General features: G+C 46.1%; 1 protein-coding gene across 1 annotated transcript; it reads left to right on the top strand.

The window, feature by feature from the left end:
- Positions 1-2,780: 2,780 nt before the first annotated feature.
- Positions 2,781-20,817, top strand: SLC18A1 (solute carrier family 18 member A1). The gene is made up of 16 exons (XM_037886377.2): positions 2,781-3,309; positions 5,398-5,606; positions 5,917-6,283; positions 7,592-7,650; positions 8,154-8,237; positions 9,568-9,660; positions 10,187-10,276; positions 11,831-11,874; positions 12,845-12,905; positions 13,071-13,166; positions 16,530-16,608; positions 17,139-17,190; positions 18,060-18,123; positions 18,813-18,932; positions 19,165-19,298; positions 20,123-20,817. Exons 2-16 carry the CDS (start codon positions 5,483-5,485, stop codon positions 20,234-20,236), a joined length of 1,581 nt encoding a protein of 526 aa, XP_037742305.1. The 5' UTR covers positions 2,781-3,309; positions 5,398-5,482; the 3' UTR covers positions 20,237-20,817.
- The last annotated feature ends 2,887 nt before the right edge of the window (positions 20,818-23,704 follow it).

Genomic DNA, 23,704 nt, shown 5'->3' with positions numbered 1-23,704 from the left:
TTGAATAAGTTTTGCCATCATCTCTGTGAAAGAAGATACACAATAAAGTAACAAATGTGTGGCCCCCTAAGCCTATGGCTGCTCAGAACTTCCTGGTGACAGCATAAATAGAACTAAAATCCTCCAGCTCTGGATCCCTATCACTCAGGCTAAAGAAGAATTGCTATTAGGTGGTTACCAGGACATAACAGAGCAGTTATGATTCTATCCAGTAGATGGTAGTGGTACACTGCTCATGCTGGATCTGTACTGTAGATATTTGGAAGACAGTTTCCAGATCTATCTATTCTGCTCTAAACTCACAACCCAAATACACCTCTGCTCTCCTACACAACTAGGAAATTCTTTGGTAGGTTGCACTCATCCGGTGTTATTGACAATAGTTGTTGACTATACAAAAGCCTGGTAAATGGTCTCAATGTCAAGTATAACTGTCAAGAGAAGGAAGGTGAAAATTATCAAGAACTGTTTTCTTTCACAGTGGTAACTTCTATCATGAAAGGATGGAGGTAACATTTTGGATCTAAAAATTAGAGACCACAGAGCATTATGTTGAAAGAGCAAAATAAACAATGGAATAAAGTATAAAATAAATCATATTTCAAGTGACGTGTACAATGTATCACCCACACACTGCCATTATTTTCCAGCCAGCAGCCCCAGGAGCTTCTCAGTTGAAACACTGGACTTCTCACTTCCCTAGTGACAGGGCAAATGCTACTCATCCCTAAGGACAAAGCAGCAGAGAACGGAAAAACAAGGGGCAAGGGTTTGTTTAGAAAATCCCACTTTTCAAACAGAGGTAGCAACCGTGCCACTGCCAGTCTCTGGGCATGCTGCAATGGCACAGATACGTCCAGGTGTGGAAGGGGAAAAGGAGCAAGACCGTGGCCACGAGGTGGAATGTTTTATTGCAGCCTTGTGATGGAGGCCTGAGAGGGACCTCATCCAGATCCATATGCAGCATTGCATAGTCGGGTGGTGTGGCCTTCACCTTCCTCTGAAACACCCAGTATCAGCCACTGCTAGAGGCAGGCTACTGGACTGGACTGGCCAGTGGTCTGGCCTGGTGTGTCAAATCCTATGGTGCGATGCTTACATTTCACGTGGCAAAGAGGGTCTTATTCAGAGCTGCTTTCTTTTCCCCGGGATTGGGGCAATAGGCTGCTCAGTTTCTTTTTCATGGGGAGGTTTGTTGTTGTTGTTTTTAATGACTCCCTCCAATAAAGCAGTGAGATAAACTGAATGGTCCACTGGAAAAATGGTATACCAGGTTGGAGGGCTGTGAGATTACAAGTCAGACCCAATCGTATGTCTGCTCGGGGAAGAGAATAAGAGCTTTTTCCATGTTAAACATGAAAAGAGAAAGGCCTGGCTGGGGAAGTATCCTTTTGAGGGAGCCCCTTGCAATCCATCCCAGGAGAGAAGGAGCATTGCCACTTCTTTACTTTCTGCTTGCAGCAAGGATTTAACTTAAACTTTCCCCCTCCTCCATTTGTAGCCCATAAGCTAATGCAATTCCCCCATATAAACACATGTACTCTGCCCCCTTCACACACCCACATAGATGCTGCCCCCTGCCTCTATGCCTTGATGCAACCTCTCTCCCACACATTGGAATAGCCTCCTCCCCGACACAACACATTGATGCAACCCCATACGCAGGTACACACAGTGACGCAGCTCTCCACATGTGCACTGTTGCAGCTGCCCTCCCATACACTGACACAGAGCTCACCACATTCACAATGACGTAGCATCTACACACAAACAGACTCAGCCCACATGTTGGCACAAGCTCCCATACAGACACATAGACACAGACCCACATCCCTACATAGTGCCTCAATTCCTGCTTCCCACACACACACACACACAGAGTCAGCAACATCCCTCTTTTTTTTCATTTGGGTCCCAGAATGATGGTTAAGGTTTAACCCTCAAATTCCTGCACCACCAGAGGCCTTGCCAGTGAAATCTGCCTCTTTATCCATAGGAGCGCTGTAACTTTGATTCAATCTTTGAACAATGAAGTAGGAGACAAAAGCTACAGTTACAGCGCCCGTTTCAGGCTGTACAAATGATTCCTCTGAGTTCAGGAGGTTTTGTTTTTGCCATTTTAACCTGGTGGAAGCTGCACTGGAGATTTTGAACTTGGCGGTTTGTTACCTATTTCATTTGTCTGGAAGTCTTGTTTGTCCCTGTAGTTGGTATTTTGGAACCCAGAAAATAATCATTAATTTCTCAGACTCTGCTCCTAACCCAGCAGGTTCACCTCAATTCTGCGGGGGCATTCTGCCCACCTGTGCAGGCATTTGGGATCCCTGGAAGGATCAGAGGCACAGCGGGGCCGGTTTGTTCTCAGTACCTCAGGACAATTGTGGAGAAACAACAGAAGGATTTTATTATTTTTACATTTAATTTTAAGTGAATTTAAGGCTGATGAAAGATACCAGATTGACAGCCGTGGAGCTGAATACCTTCTGTGTATCCACGGAACAGATACGAAGCAGGCTGCATCAGAACATCCTGTCCTTGCACCAATTTGCATCACTCCTAACTTAAAGGGTCCCACCTATAAGGGACAGAGTGGAGTTTACATTCCATGGCCCATTCTTTCCTTGGCCTGTCTGCTGAAACTGCCCACTAACTCATGGCACTTGTGTAGGTGGGAATTTTCTGATGTGGACACTGGACTACAAACCTTCAAACTCATTTCATTCAAGGATCATGGAACAATGCTCAGATGTGAGTGATTGTCAGTATCTGGAATCCGTAACTGGAGCTGGTAACCTAGAGGTCCACTTCCCATGACCCGTTGCCTGAGCTAGCCAGTCCTCCAAATATTTTATTATTATTTTTATTGTTGTTATTATCATTATTACAGCCCATAGTTTGTAGAAGGCCATTTATGGCATAAAGGTGCCTTTCACACCATGGAGGAGGAGAGCTATAAAGCCCCAGAACAGCCTCCATGCACTGTGCTGAGGCCCAGACAACAGTTAAGGTGTGTGATGAAAGACAAGCATTGATGAAAAGCTGTGGAGTGCTGGTGCTTCTTTGCTGCAGATAATCTCTGCATCCTCTCTCCGCTCCCCCCCACACACCCTTCTTTCCTGCCTCTGACGCAGAGGGAGCTGCAGGGTTGAATGGAACCTATTGAGGTTCCAATTAAATCTTCATGGAAGAGGGACATTCATATCCTTCCCAGATAAAAGGATACATTCACTGGGAACAGCAGTTTCAGACCACAGTGCTGTCACCGCTACTTTCTAGCAGCCAGCTGCAGAGACCAAGATGTGTTCTCTGGTAAGAGTCCTTTCTTCTCTGCTCAGTGCAACACATTTGCAATCTGTTGTTCTGGGAGCAGATTTTAAGATCTAGATTTAAAGGCTGAGTTTAATTATATTTATTTTAGATTTTCTATATTCTTCCTTTCTTCCTTCCTTTCGAATCCCTAAACTATTTTCTTTTTCTTTCTTTCTTTCTTTCTTTCTTTCTTTCTTTCTTTCTTTCTTTCTTTCTTTCTTTCTTTCTTTCTTTCTTTCTGTCTTTCTTCCTTTCTTTCTTTCTCATGTAGATCTGTGCTTTTGCATTTGTTAGATTACGTACTTTACATTTGTTTGCTTGTTCTCATTTAGCTTGAGGAAATAACCAAAGGAAATAACCCAAGGTTCTGTGCCAATAAGTGATGGGGTGGGACTCAGGCATTAGGTTAAAGAAAAACAATGTTTTTCATAAAGATTTAAGTGTAAGGGTAGATGGCATTGTCCATGATTTCACAAATCAACCTGTGGAGGAGGACGAACCGTAGTTCTGATCCAGTCTCCGGACCCTTTCTTCTTACCACTCTAGTCTATGAGGTGACAGCTCTTCGTATCAGCCATTTAGTATATTAATGATTTTGTTTGTTTGTTTCGGTGCAAATTAATTGCAGATTTGTAATTAATATATTCACCATGGTGGAACAAGCAATCTTTTCTCAACCCATCTTAAGCCCTGATCTTAATTGCATTTGTTCGGTTTTTAAGTCTTGTGTTTGGCTGTGATGTTTCAGTTAGGTGAAATGAAAAGAGGTGTAAGGGAAATGAAAAGCCTTCGAGAAACTTAATTTAATCTCCAAGGACCAAACATGAAATGAAAGATGTGGAGATCACTACAAATAAGCTATCAGCTCAATATTTGCTTAGAGTCTTCTAAAGCCTTACAGAAAAGAAGAATGAAATGATGCCCTGAAGTTAGAGTGGCTGATTCAGGAGACTGGTAATGGGTAACAGGGAACTTCGCATGTAAAGGCACAGTTTCAAATGCAGCACAGATCCACAGCTGATGGAAATTACTGTCACTTGGTAGCTGAGCTGATGGTCCCAGTTTAACTCCTAATCATAGAATCATAGAATACCAGGGTTGGAAGGAAGCTCAGGAGGTCATCTAATCCAACCTCCTGCTCAAAGCAGGACCAATCCCCAGTTTTTGCCCCAGATCCCTAAATGGCCCCCTCAAGGATTGAACTCACAACCCTGGGTTTAGCAGGTGTATGCTCAAACTACTGAAGCTATCCCTCCCACCCTTTGAGCTAATGAGTGGTGCCCACTTCTCAAAAGCAGTTGACACGGCCTGACCCCTTCCTGGCAATCTCCGCAGATAAGCCAAGGGCACTGTGGGGGCATGACCCAGAGGAGATTCCTTAAGAGCAGGGGTGGAAAGGGATGTGGGGACATTTGCACTGTTGCTGCCCTGCTGTGTGCATAAACCAGAGAATTTCAGCCTGACTCCTGAGCAAAGAACCATTGAAATGAGGCACCCGCTCGTCTCTCATTCATTATGGGCAGGCTTTGCAGAATCCAATTGTTACTTTTTGTAATTTCAACAAATAATATCAATGTTTATTTTTAAGCACTTAAAAAAGATTTTTATCTGTTCCATTTTTCTAAATTGCGTAAAATTATCTTCTAATCATTTTTTTTCAATTTTTATCTACTTACATGTTCACCGTTGCAGGAAATTATGGGGAGAGGTCAGATATTAATTATTTATTGATAACAGACACTGAGATTCAAAAAGTTAAAGCTTTATAACCATTGACACACAAATTGTCAACATCACATGTCAAAATATACAAAATAAATAACCTTGCGTCAAATTCTATAAGTTCTCAAGCAACATTTTTCTTACTTTGCCTAACTCTAAATTTTGATTATTATTGATGGAAATATTTTTTTCCTCAGTTTGTTTGCGTGTGTGGACGGTGAAACTGAACAAATCTAATCTTTCCAAGCTTAATTAGGGTATGATCAAAAGCCCATTGAAGTCAATGGAAAGATTCCTGTTGACTTCTGGCCCTTGGATCAGCCCTGTGTATTTTCCTGGGTATTTTGCAGAGTGTCTTTCTTAAAGATTATAGGACATCCTCAGCCCTGAGAAGTAGTTGGAGCGCACACAGGAGTTGAAAGACTGAAGCAGCCCTGCTGGGTTTCCAACAATGCCTCGAGCGGTGGAGTGCGCCCCCTGGAGGTGGATGAAGGAGGGAAGGGAGTCGCGGAGACTGGTTCTGGTGGTCGTGTTTGTCGCTCTGCTGCTGGACAATATGCTGCTCACTGTTGTGGGTACGTTCAGTGTGGGTGTGAATGCGTGTGTACGTGCCAAGGTGTCCTGAATGATGTGCTGAAGAAATTAAGACTCTGTAAATCTCAGTTGCAACTGCAGAAACCAGTAACAAGAGAAATGAGTTTGACTGGTCTCCATCCCAGGCAGTGCTGCAGGTGTGGAGCAAGGTGCACTGGGAGAGTTGGGTGTGGGCAGTTTACCTGATAACTGTCTCTAGCTCGAACTATTAACCTTTCATTAATTTCCCCCACACACACCAGAAGTGCTGAATAAAACCCTAACTAATCTCCTCCTTTAATTTTCTTCCAGTGCCAATCGTCCCCACCTTCCTCTATGCAACAGAATATAAAGGTGCGAACAGCTCTGCTTCGCAGAACTGGATCGTGGCAGCCCCCACGGCCTTTGCAGCTCCTCCCTTCTCCTCCATGTTCTCTCACTTTGACAACACCACAGTGACTGTCTCAGACTACACGGTTGTCAACACCACAGTGGGGGTGAATGGGACAGAAAGCAGCAGCCTGCCTCAGCTCACTGGGACCAGCCTGCCACCAAAAAACAGCTGTGTAGACGGTGAGGAGTTCCTCATGGAGGAGAATGTGCGTGTTGGACTGCTGTTTGCCTCCAAGGCTCTTATTCAGCTCACGATCAATCCATTTGTGGGTCCCCTGACTAACAGGTATGTCAGCCAGGCTATAAATGAGTTTATGAGCATGTAATGCAATGAACAAATTTGGGTCACATTCCCCCTCTAGTGGGTAGTCCATTGGAGGATAGCAGCCTATTGATGCTGCTAGCAAATAAAGTTACTCCTTCTTCAATAGTAGAGGCCTGTGTTGCAGTGCTGAAGGGCATGCATTTAAGCCTTGCCAGTGACCCACGGCTGGGACCATTATGATAACACAGTATGGGAGCTCACCAAAGCCCCTGGTGAGCTAGAATAGCACAGTGGAAATATAAGCATCCAATCGTCCAGGAATTCCATCTCTTAAAGAAAGCCAGCAAATTGCTTTGAACATGTGCATTCCTAAGGAAATATTATTGGTGCTCCCTAGCCGAAAACTCATTTGGCCCAGGCCCTGCTCAGCCCAGCATACATGAGTGAGTTAGGAACCGTGTACCAAGTTGAACCAAGGGCATCAATAGCTTGCATGATGCTCCAATGAGACTGAAAGAACTGAAATGTTGTCATCACACATTCTATGTCAGTAGCTAGGAATCACAACATTTTGATTCAAATTTACACCCTCCCCACTTCCACTCCTTTAAATTTGTCTTTTCCTTTATTTTTAACTTAAACAACAACATCATCACATAATCCTCAGCCTAAAATTCCCCCTGAGCTTGATGTTCCCAGGTATTTTCTCTGCAGGACCTCTCTGTCCCTGCACTTCACTTCCTCTGCTTCAGAGAGGCGCTCCCGAGTTAGAGCTAATAGGACCCCCTGATCTGCCTGGTAGGATGGGTCAGCAAAATAGATCTGCATCTCTGTGCAGAGTCCTAGAACTTGTTACAATAATTTCACACACTTATACACACACATTTAAACGTATGCAGAGACTAACACACACATTTGCACCCATATACCTTGATATAGAGCCTCACTCTTCCATATAAAAACATTCACTGACACACACAGATATGTATACTGATATGTACAATGGTGCTCACATTCACACTTCCCTATACAAACACACACACACACATATGTGCACTGATGCACACTCACCACATCCTTAGAGACACATCTACACAGCCATAGACAACAGCCTTGAATACATTTATACACCTACACATACATATATTGAACACACCCGTATTCTGCCATTCTCCTGCAGTCTCATACACACATACGGTATTTACTCATACATGTACACAGACATATACTCATTCGCATAAATGCAATAATGCATTGGTGCTAAGATAAAGTCCTTAACTTTGAATGAGAAACTCTCCTTGAGTTCTTCATTGTCTCCTCCCTTTTTAGGATAGGATACCACATTCCCATGTTTGCTGGATTCATCATCATGTTTCTCTCTACAGTCAGTGAGTATTCTCTTTCTCTGCCTTTCATGGGGTAGCGCCAGGTCTGTTCCAGTGAACAAGTAACTAATCTGCAATGAGGCCAACATGGAGCCTTGGGATCCTTTGTCCATGACTGTCCCAATGTCTGAGATATGGGAGGACAGCAGATCAGCCGACTCCCATTCTAGAAACAGAGAGTGAAATTCAACAGGTGGTTTCCAGTGCTTGACAGCATTTGAGTTGGGTGTTTGTTGTAGCAGCATTCAACTCTTCTTGGAACACCTCTGGGTAGCCCCATCAGCATGGTTACCATTTAAAGTCCCCCAAAATGAGATCTTTGAAGAAGGTATGTGGTGACCTCCCTTCCTCTGGACCAGAGGATAGTGAAAGACACTGAAGTGGCCTTCAGAGATTGTAGGCCTGTGAGAGCATAGCTAAGAAGATTTGTGCAAGCTGGTTTTAATTAGAGATGGACTTGAAGAATAGCCCCAAATACTGACTCTGAATTTCTACTTTCCCCCCAGTGTTTGCTTTCTCAGGTACCTACACCCTGCTGCTTGTGGCTCGAGCGCTCCAGGGCATTGGCTCATCCTTTTCATCTGTCGCAGGTAAATGTACTGGCTTATGGGAGTAGCTGGCAGCAAGGCAGATCTTAGCCAGCTAGGAGGACTGATGTCCCACAAGCAGCTTCTGGACTTTGGCTGCTTTCGCTGAGCTTAAATGGTGCCTCTCAAGCAACCTGGGCCATAGAGAGTGAAATTCACAGTGTGTGAAATGTGATGGTTCAGTCTGCAGAGCAGAGAATCACAAGGATCCTTCCTCCAGCCTAGGAAGCTCTCACTAGCATGCCCAAGCATCACAGGTTAAAAGGAAGATTATTCAAGAGAGGCCCCATGTGCTACAGTGCACAGACCAGGAATCAGATTTCAGACTGTTCAGGGGGTGAGCTTTAAACTCTGTAGGCTTAGAATTCATAGATTCCACGGCCAGAAGGAACCATTGCGATCATCTAGTCTGACCTCTTGCCTAACTTCCCCAAAATAATTCCTAGAGCAGAGCTTTCAGGAAAAACATTCCATCTTGATTTTAAAATGGTCAGTGATGGAGACTCCACCGCAAACCTCAGTAAATTGTTCCAATGGTTAATTATTCTCACTAGGAAAAATTTGCTCCTTATTTCCAGTCTGAATTTTCTAGCTTCAACTTCCAGCCATTGGATCACGTTGTATCTTTCTCTGCACATTGAAGGGCCCACTGTTAAATATTTGTTCTCCATGTGGATACATATAGATTGTAGTCAAATCACCCCTTAACCTTCTCTTTGTTGAATAGATTGAGCGCCTTGAGTCTATCATTATAAGGCATGTTTTCTAATCTTTTATCATCCTCCTGGCCCTTCTCTGAACCCTTTCCAATTCCTCCTCCCCTTTGCCACAATTTGGCACATCACTCGTGCAGACACTAAGGCATGGGCAACTCCTAAAAATTAGATCGACCTGGCAACTTTGCTCAGGGCTGTGAAAAAAGTCATGCCCTGTGCGATGTAGCTGGGTCAGTCTATTCCTCCATGTAGGTGCAGCTAGGTCGAAAGAAGAATTCTTCCATTGACCTAGCTACCATCTCTCGAGGGGATGGATTTACTACACTGATGGAAAAAAACCCTTCCATCGCTGCAGCAAGTGTCTACGCTCCAGAGGTGTAGCTGCAGTAATGCAGGTGTGCCACTGTAGTGCTTGGAGTGTAGACATACCCCAATACAGAGCAAGGTAATACATAACACTGACTACAAACAGGATGAAATTGGGGACCCAGGTGTGACACAGGCAACTGAGCTCAGGTAGGCTGGAGACCGAAGTATCCAGGTGTGATTCAGACATGGGTCCTGATGAGATGCGAGAAGCCTAATTCAACTTACCTCTGCTTCCTTTCTATTTCCAGGCCTGGGAATGCTGGCAAGTGTGTACACAGATGACTACGAGAGAGGAAACGCTATGGGGATAGCATTAGGAGGTCTGGCATTGGGGGTGCTTGGTGCGTAAACTTTGTTCCCCAAAAATTTAGATTAGTGAGAACTCTGATGCTTCTTCAGCCAGTAGATACCGGTTTCCCCAAGTCCTTGCTCTGCATCACTGTCACACCTGTCCCCTAACATGCAACGCTGGCTCATTCCAAAAGGCCTGGCTGGTCTTTCCTCCTGCCACTCCCACGATTTAGCCCCATTTTTTCTCCTGTGCTCATTCTCTGGCACTGTTTTCTGCTCATGCTGGAAATTTTTCTCAGCAGATACCCGATCCCATGAAAACTGCTACTGAATATAAAACGCTCCCTCCTCTTTCTCCCCACCTCTTCAGTTCAAGACATAATGAGAGGTGGGCCGAGTACTGACATAATGCCGTGGTTCCAACGCCGGCTCTCCCACGGGAGTCAACAGGAGTCTTTCCATTGGGTCTGGGGTCAGGCATCACGAACAATTGACGGGGCTTTGCTACTGCCGTAACTCCAGCGCACCCATGTACCCTTCACACCCACTGGACTGACCCAGCCCTTTCCCTTGCAGTTGGGGCTCCCTTTGGAAGTGTGATGTATGAGTTTGTTGGAAAATCAGCCCCCTTTCTGATCCTGGCATGCTTAGCCCTTTTGGACGGAGGTGAGTCACGAAATGTGCCGGCCAGTTTTGGCTTCACAGCTCCGAATATCCACCCCCACCTCCAGACTAAAACATTCAGGGACGGGTATCTGAGAGGAAACGTCACAGGGTTTGTATGGAGGCATAGACAGGCTCTACAGGTGCTATTATCAGCAGCAGTTACTATCGCTGTTTTTTGTTGTGCAGTCAGCACTGTACACATTCATACGCTGGCTCTGTGCTCACTGCCTGACGTATGACTTACGTATGTCAGACCCAGCCTCTCGTTCCCCATGTAATCCACTTGATTGCTTCACTGGAGTGAGTAACAGATTCAGGGAGATGTGTGTGAAGAGCTCCATGCGCTGGCTGAAGTGGCGACTCTGCTTCACAGACCCTCCTGGTTAAGCAGAAAACAACTGAAAACAGGGTCTGATGGTAGGAAGTGCTAGGCAACCTTAACTAGAGGCATTGCTACCAACTCTACCTATAGTAAGCGATCGGCATCGTTAACTATAGCCATCAGTACTGCTCTGCCTGTAATACTCTGTCACTTCGTGCTGAGACAAATCAGTAGCATGGTGGAACAGACGTGGTGACCTAATTTTGTTGTTATAATTTATTATTTGTATTTGTATTGTAGTTGTAGTCCCTAGAGGCCCCAGGCCCCCTTACTTTACTCTCATACAATGAAAACATGGTCCCTGCCCCCAAAGAACTTACAATCCGAGTAATAGGGGTAACATTTTCAAAAGCACCTGAATCATTGAGAAGCCTACATCCCATTTTCAAAAGAGATTAAGGGCCCGTCTAAACGGCAAATTTACTGCCCCGCGAGACAGGCTGTGAATCTCCAGCACATCAGCTTGCCATGCAGTGGTGTCCTGTGTGGACACGGCTACAGCGCAGGGAAAATCCTGGAGCACAACCATGCTCCAGGAATTTCATTGTGCTGTAGCAGTGTCCACATGGGATGTGACTTTGTGGCAAGCTGGTGCACTGCAGAGTCACACCCTGGTTTCTGCACTCACTGTAGAGATGAGACGAGCCCCTAGGCACATGGGAGACTTTTGAAAATGGGATTTAGGCTGCTAAAGCTCCAAGGGCCTAATCTGACCTTAAAACTCCCACTGATTTCAATGCAAATTAAGTGCCTAAATACCTTTACAAAGCTGGCCCTTTAGTCCCTTTGAAAATCTTAGCATAGGTCTTTCCATCTGTAATTTCTGCTGTGGTCTAATTGTGGCTACCTAACAAATGGCTCTCACCTTAACGTAGGTTGTTTGCATGTTTTACTGCTTCATATCTGAATAACGCACTCACGCTATAATGGCCCGATCCTGCTCTCACTGACGTCGACGGGAGTTTTGTCGGAACAGAATTAGGGCCTAAAATTTCTCCCATCTCAGCAGATGCCCCCTGAATGTGTTAGAATTGGGACAACTGGCCCATTTCTGGGATCACTGGGTTTTGAGATACTGAAGGGGGCGGTCTACAGTAAATATGAGACAAGAGGTAATAGTGGCTGGAGGTGCCATGCCAAAGAATAAGCAAATAATGGTATTTTTCTCTTAGCTTTACAGCTGTGCATACTGCAGCCCTCTAAGATTTCCCCCGAAGTAAGTACAAACATATGAGTGTGTGACCTTGTGCTAGACAGTGTGAACAATGCGGGCATGGATTCCCTGTCGGGGAAGACTGTGGTGAAGCTGCCAGCCATAGAGCATGGCAGCACTGGGAAATGAATGCATGGGAAAGGGTCAGAGATGGCAGCAAGGAATGGTTACCTAGATGAGTGGTTAGCGCACCGTAATGTGTATTTAATAGATTCCGGGGCTATATTCGGATCTCAGTGACATTAGTGTAACTCTGGAATAACTCCATTTGCTTCAGTAGAGCTGTTACTCTCAGTGTCACTGAGAGCATAGTTTGGCCCTATTATCTGCCTTTTGAAACAGCCAGAAATTCAGCCTTCCCTGTGAAAGGTGCTCAGTTCTTCTGGACATCCATAGGGTGCCCTGTGAGAAACAACTGCTGTGCTTCCCGCTGCTGGCCAGACGCTCGTGTGGATTTAACCAGTCCATGGCAGCAGGACTCCCTGCGGGCAGCCGCAGTTTGACCAGTGCGCTGTGCTCCCTAGGCAGCCATCTGGAGAGCTGGGGGACTGCTCTGAGCTCAACCCTGCTAGGATTCGCTCAGTGCTGATTCCACCACGAAAGGGAGATGCCAGGATGGCAGATCTGGGGTCAGGTATAACAAGCTGACACGATGGCTCTTTGAACCATGGTTAGGTGAAAATGCTGAGAGGAGACGAACAGACAGACACTGGGCACTGACCTGGAAAGGGAAGCTCAGAAACAACCCCCTGGTGGAACCAGCTCTCTTAGCACTTCCCCCTTCTTGGCTCTCACAGGACAATGCCAATGTGCCTTTACACAGAAGGGCAGGCTGGCCACATGGGCCATGCACCTGTACACGCACAGGCTGGCTCACGGCCTGGACCATGCACTTCTATAGCATCTGGTTTGGTTTACATGCTTCCCCTAGAGCACTACTTGTAACCCCCTGCTTCCTTTCTGTATTATGCAGAGCATCAAAAGCACCCCTGTATTCGCATTGCTGCGAGATCCCTACATCCTGGTTGCTGCAGGTAAGGTGAGATGGCTGCATCCTTCACTGCCCCACAGTGCATCTTTACCTTGTTCTTGAGAATATTCACCGGGGGCTTGTGATGGAGTCGTACTCGTAATCCGTTAGCAGGATCAAAATGTGGGCAGTTAAAATGGAGCGTTTCCTGTTGTTTTCTCTCTCCCAGGTGCCCTGTGCTTTGCTAACATGGGGGTGGCAATGCTGGAGCCCACGTTACCCATCTGGATGATGCAAACCATGTGCTCCCCAAAGTGGCAGCTGGGTAGGTGCCTCCTTTCTCAGCCTTCTTGGTTACTGAACAACAATAATAGCCCTCATGTGTTTAAACCACATCAGCTCAGAGGAGACGCCTGTAGAGGGGGGTGAAGGTGCTGGTTACTGATGCGGCCTGTTGCATGAAATGAAATGTATGCCTCCACCTGCAAAGGATGAGTGGTCCCAGACTATTGCAATGTAGTGTGGTCGGAGGGACACTCAGGGTCTCTGGATAGGGGTCACCCTGCTGTCTATAAATAAAAGTTAGAGGAGATTCCTGACTGAAGCGGGAGAAACACCAAGGGCCTGATTTCCCCTGCACATACACGGCTGTAAATCAGGAATAACTGCCCTGAAGTCAGTGGGGTGACACCGGGGTGAGAGGAGAATCAGGCCTCAGGATGCAGATAAGAGAGAAAGGAGTCAAAGAAAGTGCTGTGCAGATGGGCCCGTAATAATGCAACGCCCACGCAGGAGAGGGGCCTCTGGGCGCGATCTCAGAGTCAGGCCTGACACAGTCTCTGAGCCTGACAGCTCAGGTACACCAAGCAATGTCATCCTGTGAGGTAGAAGCTAGGTGTCTTAGGACCAAATCTATCCTTAGCGTAAGGGGTGCCGCTCCATTGAAATCAGTGGAGATGTGCCTGCTTCCCTCACGGCTGAATTTTGCCCTTTTCGTGGCCAGACACGAGAACAGGGCTCAGCCACCTAGCAGGTTCCCCGGCTCCATACCTGCTCTGCGTGCTCAGCTAGCTAGTGCTGCTGAGACCTGAACCAGAGCCCAGGTTCTCTCTGGGTACGTCTTCATTGCAGAATTATTGGCACCCGGGTCACTCTACACGGCAGCCAGGGGCGAGCTTCCTGGCCCAGGTGCATAGACTGGTGCTAGTGAGGCTCATGCTAGCGTGCTAAAACCAGTAGCGTGGGTGTTGCAGCGCCGGTGGGGGCTCAGGATAGCCACCCGAGCGCAGACGCCGGGTTGGACGGGTCCAAGCTCGGGGGCTGGCCCACGCCTCTGCCAGTGCCACAATCTCAACACACAATGTTAAGCTACAGGTGAAATAAGGCTATCTGCAAAGCCAACAGGGGGGAACGGGACGCACGGTACATACTAATTACTCACTGTCTAGGAAATGTGATAAGAAGGTAACAGTGCCTACCTTTGGTACAAAAAAAATGATAAAATCCAGCTGGCAGTGGAATGACCTTTGGGGACGCTCCAAGCTACACTTACGACCCAAATTGAATTGCAACCTGGTAGCAGCAGCAGCGCTCATGAGAGCTGCTAATTGAGTTACTAACTAATCAGGCAGGAGCCTTTATCCAGATAAGGGGCCATGGTGCCTTGGCTGGCGTGCGTGACTGAGCAGGAATGGATGCGGTTAGCAGACTCATCTCTCAGGGGCTGTGGGTAGTGAGGGGGAAGGGACAGTGCTTGGTGGTGGGAATGGAAGTCACTGAGCAATTCACTGGGGAATTATCCAGTGCCCACTGAAGATGAGTGGAATCTTTCCACTGACGTCAGTGGACATCTGATCAGGTCCTTGCAGAGATGGTGGAAATGGAGCCCAGAGGGATACTAACCTGGGAACATAAGAAAGGAGCCCCAAAAAAACCCTCAGCTGTAACCATCCCCAGAAAAGTTTGGATCCAAGCACAAACTCCTTGGGCTGAGCCAAACTCTCAGTACAAACACCCCTAGGGAACTTTGAATCTGGGTCCCAACTGTGCAGCCAGGGCACATCTTCACATTTATAAAGCACATGGCAAAGCCGTGTCCCAGCTGTGCTGCCCCTCTACACAGGATTCATAAATAACATGCATTATTTGGGAAGGATCCCCCCTCCCCCAGCTTCCAATTTTGCGCCCCTTCCCTCCAGATTCTGTGACTTGTCGTTAGTAATTATTTGTATTACTTAGTGCCTAGGAGCTATAGTCATGGACCAGGATCCTGTCGTGCTAGGTGCTGCACACACATAGATCTGCAGTCATTTGGCTCCTATCCATGCCACTGACATGTCCCTCCCATGCGCAAACTGCAGAAGGAGCACGACCTCTCTCCCCTCATCACCCAGGGCTGAGTTTGCTGCAGAGGCCTAAAAGCCGGGAAAGAAAGCCACCAGGGCCAGGTCTCTCAGGTACCAGTGCTGACCACTAGACAAAGGGGGCCTGATTCTCCACTCTGCATAGGGTACCAGTTAACTCTTATTGATTTCAAAGGGAAAGCTGGTATCCAGCAGTAGGAGAATAGATCCCAGGGCTGCTGAACAGCATCCATCTTAAAAGCAACTATAGAATCATAGAACTATAAACTATAAACCCAAGTGTTATTCTTTGTTTGTTTCAATTTGCCTACCCTTGTGTTCCCTGGAGGAACGGGAAAAGCTCAGACTTCCCCAGCAAACCTGCAGGATTAACAATGCTGTATAACCTTTAAAAAAGAGGAAAGGAAATTAAGAACAAATCAAGTGTGCTTTAATAAGGAAGTTGCCTTAATATACAGGCAAATAGAGGCAATCATGATTTAGTTATAGTCTGTACAGGAGAGTATATTAAAAATAAACAACTGGTAAACCAGCAGGATGGTCAAATATTTGATTTTAACTTAATTATAATCCCTGAGGTTTTTCAGTAGGCAGTTTTTCTACGCTGTGAGATGGAAGGGGGAGGAAGAGAAAGAGAGAAAGCAATACAGAGTAGCAGGATGGCTTTATGGTTAAAGCAACAGTCACGTGATCTAGGTTCAGTTCCTGGTTTTATCACAGATGCCTTGTGTGACCTTGGGCAAACCACTTCATGGCTCAGCTTCTCATCTATAAAAAGGGGATAAAAATCTTTCTCTTCGACCACCCTGTGTGTGTCGAGGCTATTTAGACTGCAAGCTCTTTGGGGTAGGGATTGTCTCTCACTATATGCACAATGCGGCCCTGATTTTGGCTGGGATTTGTAAGCACTGCTGTAATGCAGATATAGAATAATAATAACAGAGAAGAAAAGAGAAGCCATTGCCTTGCAAGGGCTAATATACATTATACCTGGGGACTCTGCATTGGATATTCATTTGCCCTGTCTAATCTCCCCTGGCTCACATGGCCAATAGCATATGTTATTTGACTGATGGCAAGACTGTTCATGATTTATCACTGGAGCAGATTCAGACTCTATGGAGGCCAGATCAAATTGGGACCTTGAGATCTTCCACGCATTTACAAAGTGGTTGTTACTATGAGCATCTGACTATGAGCCTTCTAGCACCTAACGGGCTTGAGCTCTGAACTTCTTTGGGAGGTGTCAGGAAACTCTGAAGTCTTTAGGCAAATCTCTGATGATCATGTGTTATGTATTTGGGGCTGGGGCTCTTCTTTTGCAGGGATGGCGTTCCTGCCTGCCAGCATATCTTACCTCATTGGCACCAACCTCTTTGGGGTGTTGGCCCACAAAATGGGGCGGTAAGTGGAACTCAATGGTTTTCAAACCTTGGTGTTCTTCCCAGCTGTCTTCAGACCACCCAGCTGCTTATTTGTAATGAGGTGGTGATGCTACTCAGGGGAATACCTGTCTCACACTACAGTGTGGTGGGGAGGAAGGGTAGCTCAATGAAATTAAAGGGCAGCAAATTTAGAAGCAATGCAAAGACTCACTATTTCATGCAGAGTGAAATTGACCTATGGGACCCACTGCTGCAGGAGGATATTGAGCCAAATACTGTCTAGATTTCTCAGAGGGGTTGAATAATTTTATGACCAATAATAATATTTATGGCTATGTAGGATAAGATAAGGTGATGAAATCTCATGCTTCAGGGTGTAAAATTCCTAGGTCAGAAAGTAAACTTTTCCCCTCCGTGAGTAGCACTGCATAGTTGGTGCTATATTAGATTGGAAGGCCCAGTGATCCGATCCGGTATGACAGTTCACGTGCCCTTGGGGCTTACAGTGTGTCATTCTTTTCCTATCTTCTTCCTCTTCCTTCACTGCAGGTGGCTGTGCTCCCTGATTGGAATGGTTGTAGTGGGGATTAGTCTCCTTTGTGTAAGTATTGCAAGATATTCTGAGACCTCTCTGCAGAAGAATCATCAGAGCTTTAGGCAGGGAAACCAAGAACTTCACTGCCCCAGCCTTTCATCTATGCAAAACTGGGTTAGGTTGGGGCCCGCATCATGCATGAGCTGACTTTGGGCATATCAGCCCATCCCTTAGTGGAGTTTTTCCATATCATTAAGCCAAGATAAATTGTCCCTGCTCAAGGGATACCCAGCACAGGGTTAGCAGAGGATACTGTGTTGGCAGAGCTGTGGGTGAACAAGAGGGTTTCTGTTAGTCACAATTAAGGGTCATTGGCAGTGCTTTATGAGGATCCAAGACTGGAATGGAAGAGTGCTTCATATCAGGATTAAGGTGCCCTGGCAAAGCTGTGTGAAGTAACACTGGTGCCCCATCTCTCCCTCTGAGGAATCTGTAAATGGGGAACCGTCCTTTTCTTCAAAAGTCAACAGGACTCTTCTGGGGCATGAGGCACTGAATGGGTTCTGGTGCTCTGCAATATCTTAGGGCCGGATGTGTAAAGGTATTTCGGCATTGAACGTTGCAGATAGGCATCTAGTGGTATTTCGCAAAGTGCCCAAGTGTGTTAGGTGAATAAGACCCATTTATTTCAGTGGGAAATAGGTACCTTAATACCTTTGACATTCTGGCTTTTAGTTGCTTTTCTAATGTCTCATCTTCCTGCAGGTCCCACTGGGTGGTGGAGGCGTGAGAAGTATGGTCACATGCCTGGCAGTTAGTGGGAACCCAGTGGCTGCATTAGTGCATCTATTCCACTGGTCATGTGCCCCACAAAGAAAGGCCTCTGGCCAAAGCCCCTCTGGCCTCCCTCATATTTTCTTTCTTTCCCCTCCAAGGTGCCTCTTGCGCAAAATATTTATGGACTGATCGGCCCGAACGGTGGGCTTGGCTTTGCCATAGGTAAGATGCCAAGGTGACTAATCATTCTGTCCAAGGCAGTCCCATATACCACAATCCGAACTCCATCCCTTTGGAAGGCAGATGTCTCTACAACATACCCAAAGAGCCTCTAGTCCATGTTTGAACTCCCAGGAACCCTTATAACCTATAAAATGCCCTATACCCTGCTCTCAAATACTTCCCTGTATCACTCATCCCCTCCCACACTTGGTGGGAATGAATCTGGCCAAGAAACAACCTTGTGCTGTTAAGTGACTGCAGAGCCACTAACACAGGGACAGCGATGGTGGACGAGGTCTTTCAGAGGCCACTGGATGGAGCTCAGTCGCTTGTCTCCCCCTCAAGTGCTGCTTTGATTAGAATCGTGTGTGTTGCACTCAGGAGAGACACTGAAAGCCCTAGATCCTGGAAAGAGCATGGTCAGAACATCCAGGTCCCAGTCCTGGCTCTGCTGCCAACATGCTCTGTGGCCTAGGGCAAATCGCTTTTCTTGGCCTTGTTGCCGCATTCTGTAAAATGGGGATAACAATATTTATCCGTCTCGCAAAGGGAGGTTGTGAGGACTATGAAAGCGTAGTGCCCTTTACTGAAAAGTGCAGGAGAAGTGTTGCATGCCCTTCTGTCTGCCTTTGAAGAGATTCACTTGGAGAGGGCAATGGCTGATCACATTATTTTTGCTTTGGGGGCAGGCATGGTGGATTCCTCGATGATGCCTATTATGGGATACCTGGTGGACCTTCGCCACACCTCTGTCTATGGCAGTGTCTATGCCATTGCTGATGTTGCCTTCTGCATGGGCTTTGCTATCGGTACGGATTAACATTTGCCTGAAAGGGCAGCATATATGATGATTTCCCAGTATATGGCTTCATAGCATTAATCCATAGCACCCCATCTCAGTGATGGCTGAAAGCAATTGGTAGTGGGCATAGAAATCAGCCATGATACAGTAATTTTACAGTCCCTCTGCACTGACCTCTCCAATTTGGCAAAGGAGGTTTTTGTAATCTTGCTCTTTGTTTAACCCTTCCTCACATCCAGGTCCATCTACTGGGGGTGTGATTGTACGGGCTATTGGGTTTCCTTGGCTGATGGTCATCATTGGCGTGACCAACATTGCTTACGCCCCTCTCTGCTGGTACCTGCGGAGCCCTCCGGCTAAAGAGGAGAAGATTGTGAGTTGAATTCTACAGCGTGTGGTCTTGATAATCCAGGAGACTTGCATGTGACAGGTGCAAATGTGTGTAGAATATTGTATGCAGGTCTGGGCACCGCAGTACTAGAAAGATATTAACAAATAGGCTGGATGCTGGAGGGACTGACATACTGAGGCCAGACTAAGTGTTAAATCTGTGGTATAGTGGTCTTGTAGACAGGGAGTTGGCCTAGGACTTGGGTTACCTGGGTGTTATCCTTGGCTCTGCCAATGGCTTGTTGTGTGACCTTGGGCAAGTTACTTCCTCTCTCTGCACCTGTTTCTCTTTCTACCTTGTGTCTAGCTTGATTGTAAGCAAATCTGAGGCAGGGAGTGTCTTGCACTGTATATTTTGTGTATGTCTTGCATTGTGTTCCTAGCACAGTGGGGCCCTAATTTTGGTTGGGCCCTTTAACTGCTCCTGTAATGGCAATATAATATTTCAGCAGTTCTAACCCTGCCATGCTCAATTAGCAAAATATTCACCCATTTGCTCACAAGAGTGAATTCCAACCTGTGCCACTTCTATCCACTCAACAGAATAAACCCTTCTCTTGTGTTTTGGATAAGAAGCCAGAATCCCTTGGAGGGCAAACAATTTATATGGTTAAAAAAACAAACAAACAATAAAATGCCTAAAATTTCCCATGGCCCACCATTTCTCATCATTATGCAAAGTCTGTGTAGCGCTTTGGGTTATGGTAGATATTTGTATTAATTAATAGATGTGATAGATATTTGTATTAATTACTGTATTAGTAATTATTATTTTTAAATATTGTATTATTTTCCCCCAATTCCCAGGCAATTTTAAACCAGGAATGCCCCATGCAAACCAAATGCTACGCCACCCAGAAACCTCTGCGGGAATTCCCCCTGACAGATGGTAGTGACGAGGAGGCAGAGAGTGAGGAATAGCAGGAGCAAAGATGCAGCTCCTGCTCTGAAGCTGTGTCAAGTTTACAAAACCCCGGACGTCTTATCAAACAAGGCTAACTCAGAGACCTCCGTCCTGGCAGCCAACAAGATCCAGGAGTCCTGGCTTCATTAATCTGCCATTCTCATGGCACTGGGAGGTCAGGCAGTCGACAGGAAGCCATTGAGAGCCGGGGCTCCCGGGTTCTATCCCTGGCTATTCTCACCTACTGTGTGAACTTGCGCAACTCACTTAACCTCATTAAGTCCATCTATGATAAGGGATTGTAATCAGGTGGAGTCAGCCCATATTGTCCTACAGAAAAGCAGTCGTGCGGTGCAATCCACCCATCTGTGATAGGCGGATAGTACCAACCTACCTCACAGGGGTGTTGTGAGGCTGTGTTAATTAATGTCTGTGAAGTGCTTATGCTCCTTGGATGAAAAGCACTAAAGGGTAAAATATTATCTCCAGGGGATTTTCATCTCTGGGGATCCTATTTTAACCCCCAGCATGGATTGTCTCTGTAACACTGTGGAACTATCACTCTGCACCTCTGCCAATAAAGATACCACAACATTAATGTGCTCCCCGGCTTGTATCAAGGTGGCAAAACAAACAACAAACCCTGCCTACCACTGTCTCGGCTTCCGTGTCATGCATGCTGTTTCTGAGGTCAGTGTTGACTCCTCTAGGTGCCTCTTCTACCTATTCATTCATTTCCTTTGGGAATTGATGAAGAAATTCAGGTGGAAATGGAGTGGAACCCACATGTAGAATCCTTATTATTACTTATATTACCATATCGTCTGGACTCAGCAAATTTTATAGCTGCTTAGATCACTGGTCCATGTAGCCCTGTTTCCTGCCTGGGACAGTGGCGATCACCATATGCTTCAGAAGAAGGTACAAGGAGCCCTGCAGCAGGCAAGTTTGGAATGAGCTGCCCATAGAGGAAACTCCTTCCTCACCCTCATCAGTGAGCGATCAGCTTATGCCTTGAAACAAGAGGGTTTATATCCTTTCCCTGATTTAGTTTTTCCTCCGCATCTCTGCTGTGAAATTTCTACGTCAAAGTCATAGTCTTACTCGTAACTAAGGGTCCGTGTGTGCCATGAGTGCCCATCTTGCTCAGTCCATATTCAGCAGGTTGTTTTTTTCCCCCTCTTACAAATAGAAAATGGTACAATTAAATTTCTTAGGCCACCTGGGACTGACTAGCTCAAAACCTACATACAGCAACCAGATATTTTTATTTTACGACTTCCTCCCCAGCTCTCCTGAACATCAGCACCTGCTTCCTTGTGCTGCCAGGATTTCCAATGAGAAGCGTGTTTACTTTCTCCAGGGAGGAGGCAGAAGGAGGGACCTTCCTATGCTGAGATCTATTCACACCTCTACAATGGGTCTCCCAGTTAAATATTAACTTTAACCTCACGTGTGCATACCCTGAGGCTGGATGCTATGGAAACTCACCTAACGTGGCTGACAAGGGATGCAGACAAGACTAGAAGACAATGGTGCCCACACAATGGGTTTCTCATCGGTTACTCAGCCGCTGCGCACCTTAGCTGGCAATGCTCCATTAAGTTCAGATGGGGAATGCAAGTCAGACCCCTTGCTCATTTCTGTGTGTGTTTATAAATCAAGAGCAGAGGGGTTGCGCCCCAGAAACCACCCCACCTGTGCATGCTGAGTTTATAACGCTTTGACTGCCTGAGGATGTGGCTTTTGGGATTTTTTATTAGTATCTTATGCCAACAATTTGGAGAGAATTGTACATGTAGCCAAGTAAAGATGTACACATATGCGATATGTTATCATTCCCGTCCAGTCAAGTTTATTAATAGTGACTTAGCCAACGTGCCCAAAACACAGCGTATTACAATAAACCTTAAAACAAAAGCCATAATTTTAAAATATTAAAATACATATAAATACACATTAAAAAGAACACAAACCAATTAAACCATATAATCACCATACCACTTGCCTTTTCCTTATTTTGGCTGCTGGTCATGCAAATAGGGCAACCGCTTGGATCATAGATACAGTGTCAATTACTAATAAATATTCTGTTTTCTGAAAGGTTGTAGAAAAAGGCATTGGGGACGAAAACACAGAAAGCCATTTTGACCTCAAGTGCATTACACATTAGAGTATAATAAATACTGCGATCAGTCTTCCACCTGCCCAGAGCTGCCTGGGCAAAGGCAGTTACATTTCTCAATGCCAGTATATTGGCCTTCTAAGTAAACTGTTATTATTCATATATTTTATTTGTATGGCAGTAATGTTAGGGGCCCGAGTCAGGATCAGGGCCCCACTGTGCTAGTCACTGTACGGACTCATAACACTCTGCTCTGAAAATTGAAGTCTTTGCCGGTTCTTGCAGGTGCCCGTCAGTGGGCATGATTCTAATCTCACACTAGTGTCAATTAGTAGTAGCTCGGCTGAAGTCAATGGAACTGCACTGGTGTGAGAGGAGAATCAGACCCATGGACTTCACATGAGAAAAATGGAGAATCCCACTGATATTCCCCGCCTGGGAATGCAGCTTTAAAACAGATGCAGATTCTAATCCTAATGAGTTTGTCACTTTAATAAATCGACCATGCACTGTACACGAATAGGACAAAAATGCCCCTGTAAGGGCACATGCACACACACAAACGTTAGGGAGGCACCAGCCACGGTTCCATAGTTAAGACTGGGTTGATGAAACGTGTGCATTGAACTGTGTGAAACAGACAACCTAGCACAGAATAAAAGAAACCTATTCCAGACGGGCACTGGCCCTGGAGCAACATGCAGTGGGGAGAGAGAGAAGCTTGGGGCACGTCTACACTACGGGCACTACCGTGGCACAGCTGTAGTGCCATAGCATAAATGCTTCCTACATTGACCAAAGGGGTTTTTCTGTCAAAGGAGGTGATTCTTCCATCGACGTAGTCAGGCACACACACTGGTGGTTAGGTCAGCTTAACTACAGTGCTCAGGGCTGGGAATTTTTCACACCGCTGAGGGACATCGCTAGGTCTAGCTAAATTTCAAGCGTAGCCCAGGGAAGCATCTACCTTTCAAAGTTTTGTTGGGCTAGCAATGTTGGTTAGGAGCAGGCAGAAGATCAACCGCCTGGCAAGGCTATGCCAGCAAAAGCACTAGTGGGGGTGCACGTATATTGGCAAAACAGTTGTTCTGCATGCAGCGTATTCAGTTTGGGGGAACACAGCTCTTCGACGCTGTACGCTGCGTCCTGCCCAGAGGGTTTGCTGGGATAGCTATACAGGCAACCCTTTCCAAATCAGGATTAGAAATTGTTCTGAAAGATAGAAAACAGGAATTAATTCCAGGAAGGGGAGCTGGGGGTCAGACTAGAGGATTCCTGTGATCCCTTCTGGTTTTAGAATCTGTGTCTCCACTGTAGGTGTGGCCAGAGAGAACCTGCATGTGACTGCAAAATCATCTAT

This window comes from Chelonia mydas, chromosome 26 (genome assembly GCF_015237465.2).
Source record: "Chelonia mydas isolate rCheMyd1 chromosome 26, rCheMyd1.pri.v2, whole genome shotgun sequence".
NCBI lineage: Eukaryota > Metazoa > Chordata > Testudines > Cheloniidae > Chelonia > Chelonia mydas.
Note: the sequence above shows the minus strand (reverse complement) of the source record. Positions and strands in the feature narration are given on the sequence as shown.

Bases quoted from the DNA above. Each gene is read 5' to 3' on its own strand.
- SLC18A1 (XM_037886377.2), top strand. From the start codon at position 5,483: ATGCCTCGAGCGGTGGAGTGCGCCCCCTGGAGGTGGATGAAGGAGGGA. The intron at 7,651-8,153 runs GTGAGTATTCTC...CTTTCCCCCCAG, and splicing joins CATGTTTCTCTCTACAGTCA to TGTTTGCTTTCTCAGGTACC. The intron at 19,299-20,122 runs GTGAGTTGAATT...CCCAATTCCCAG, and splicing joins CGGCTAAAGAGGAGAAGATT to GCAATTTTAAACCAGGAATG.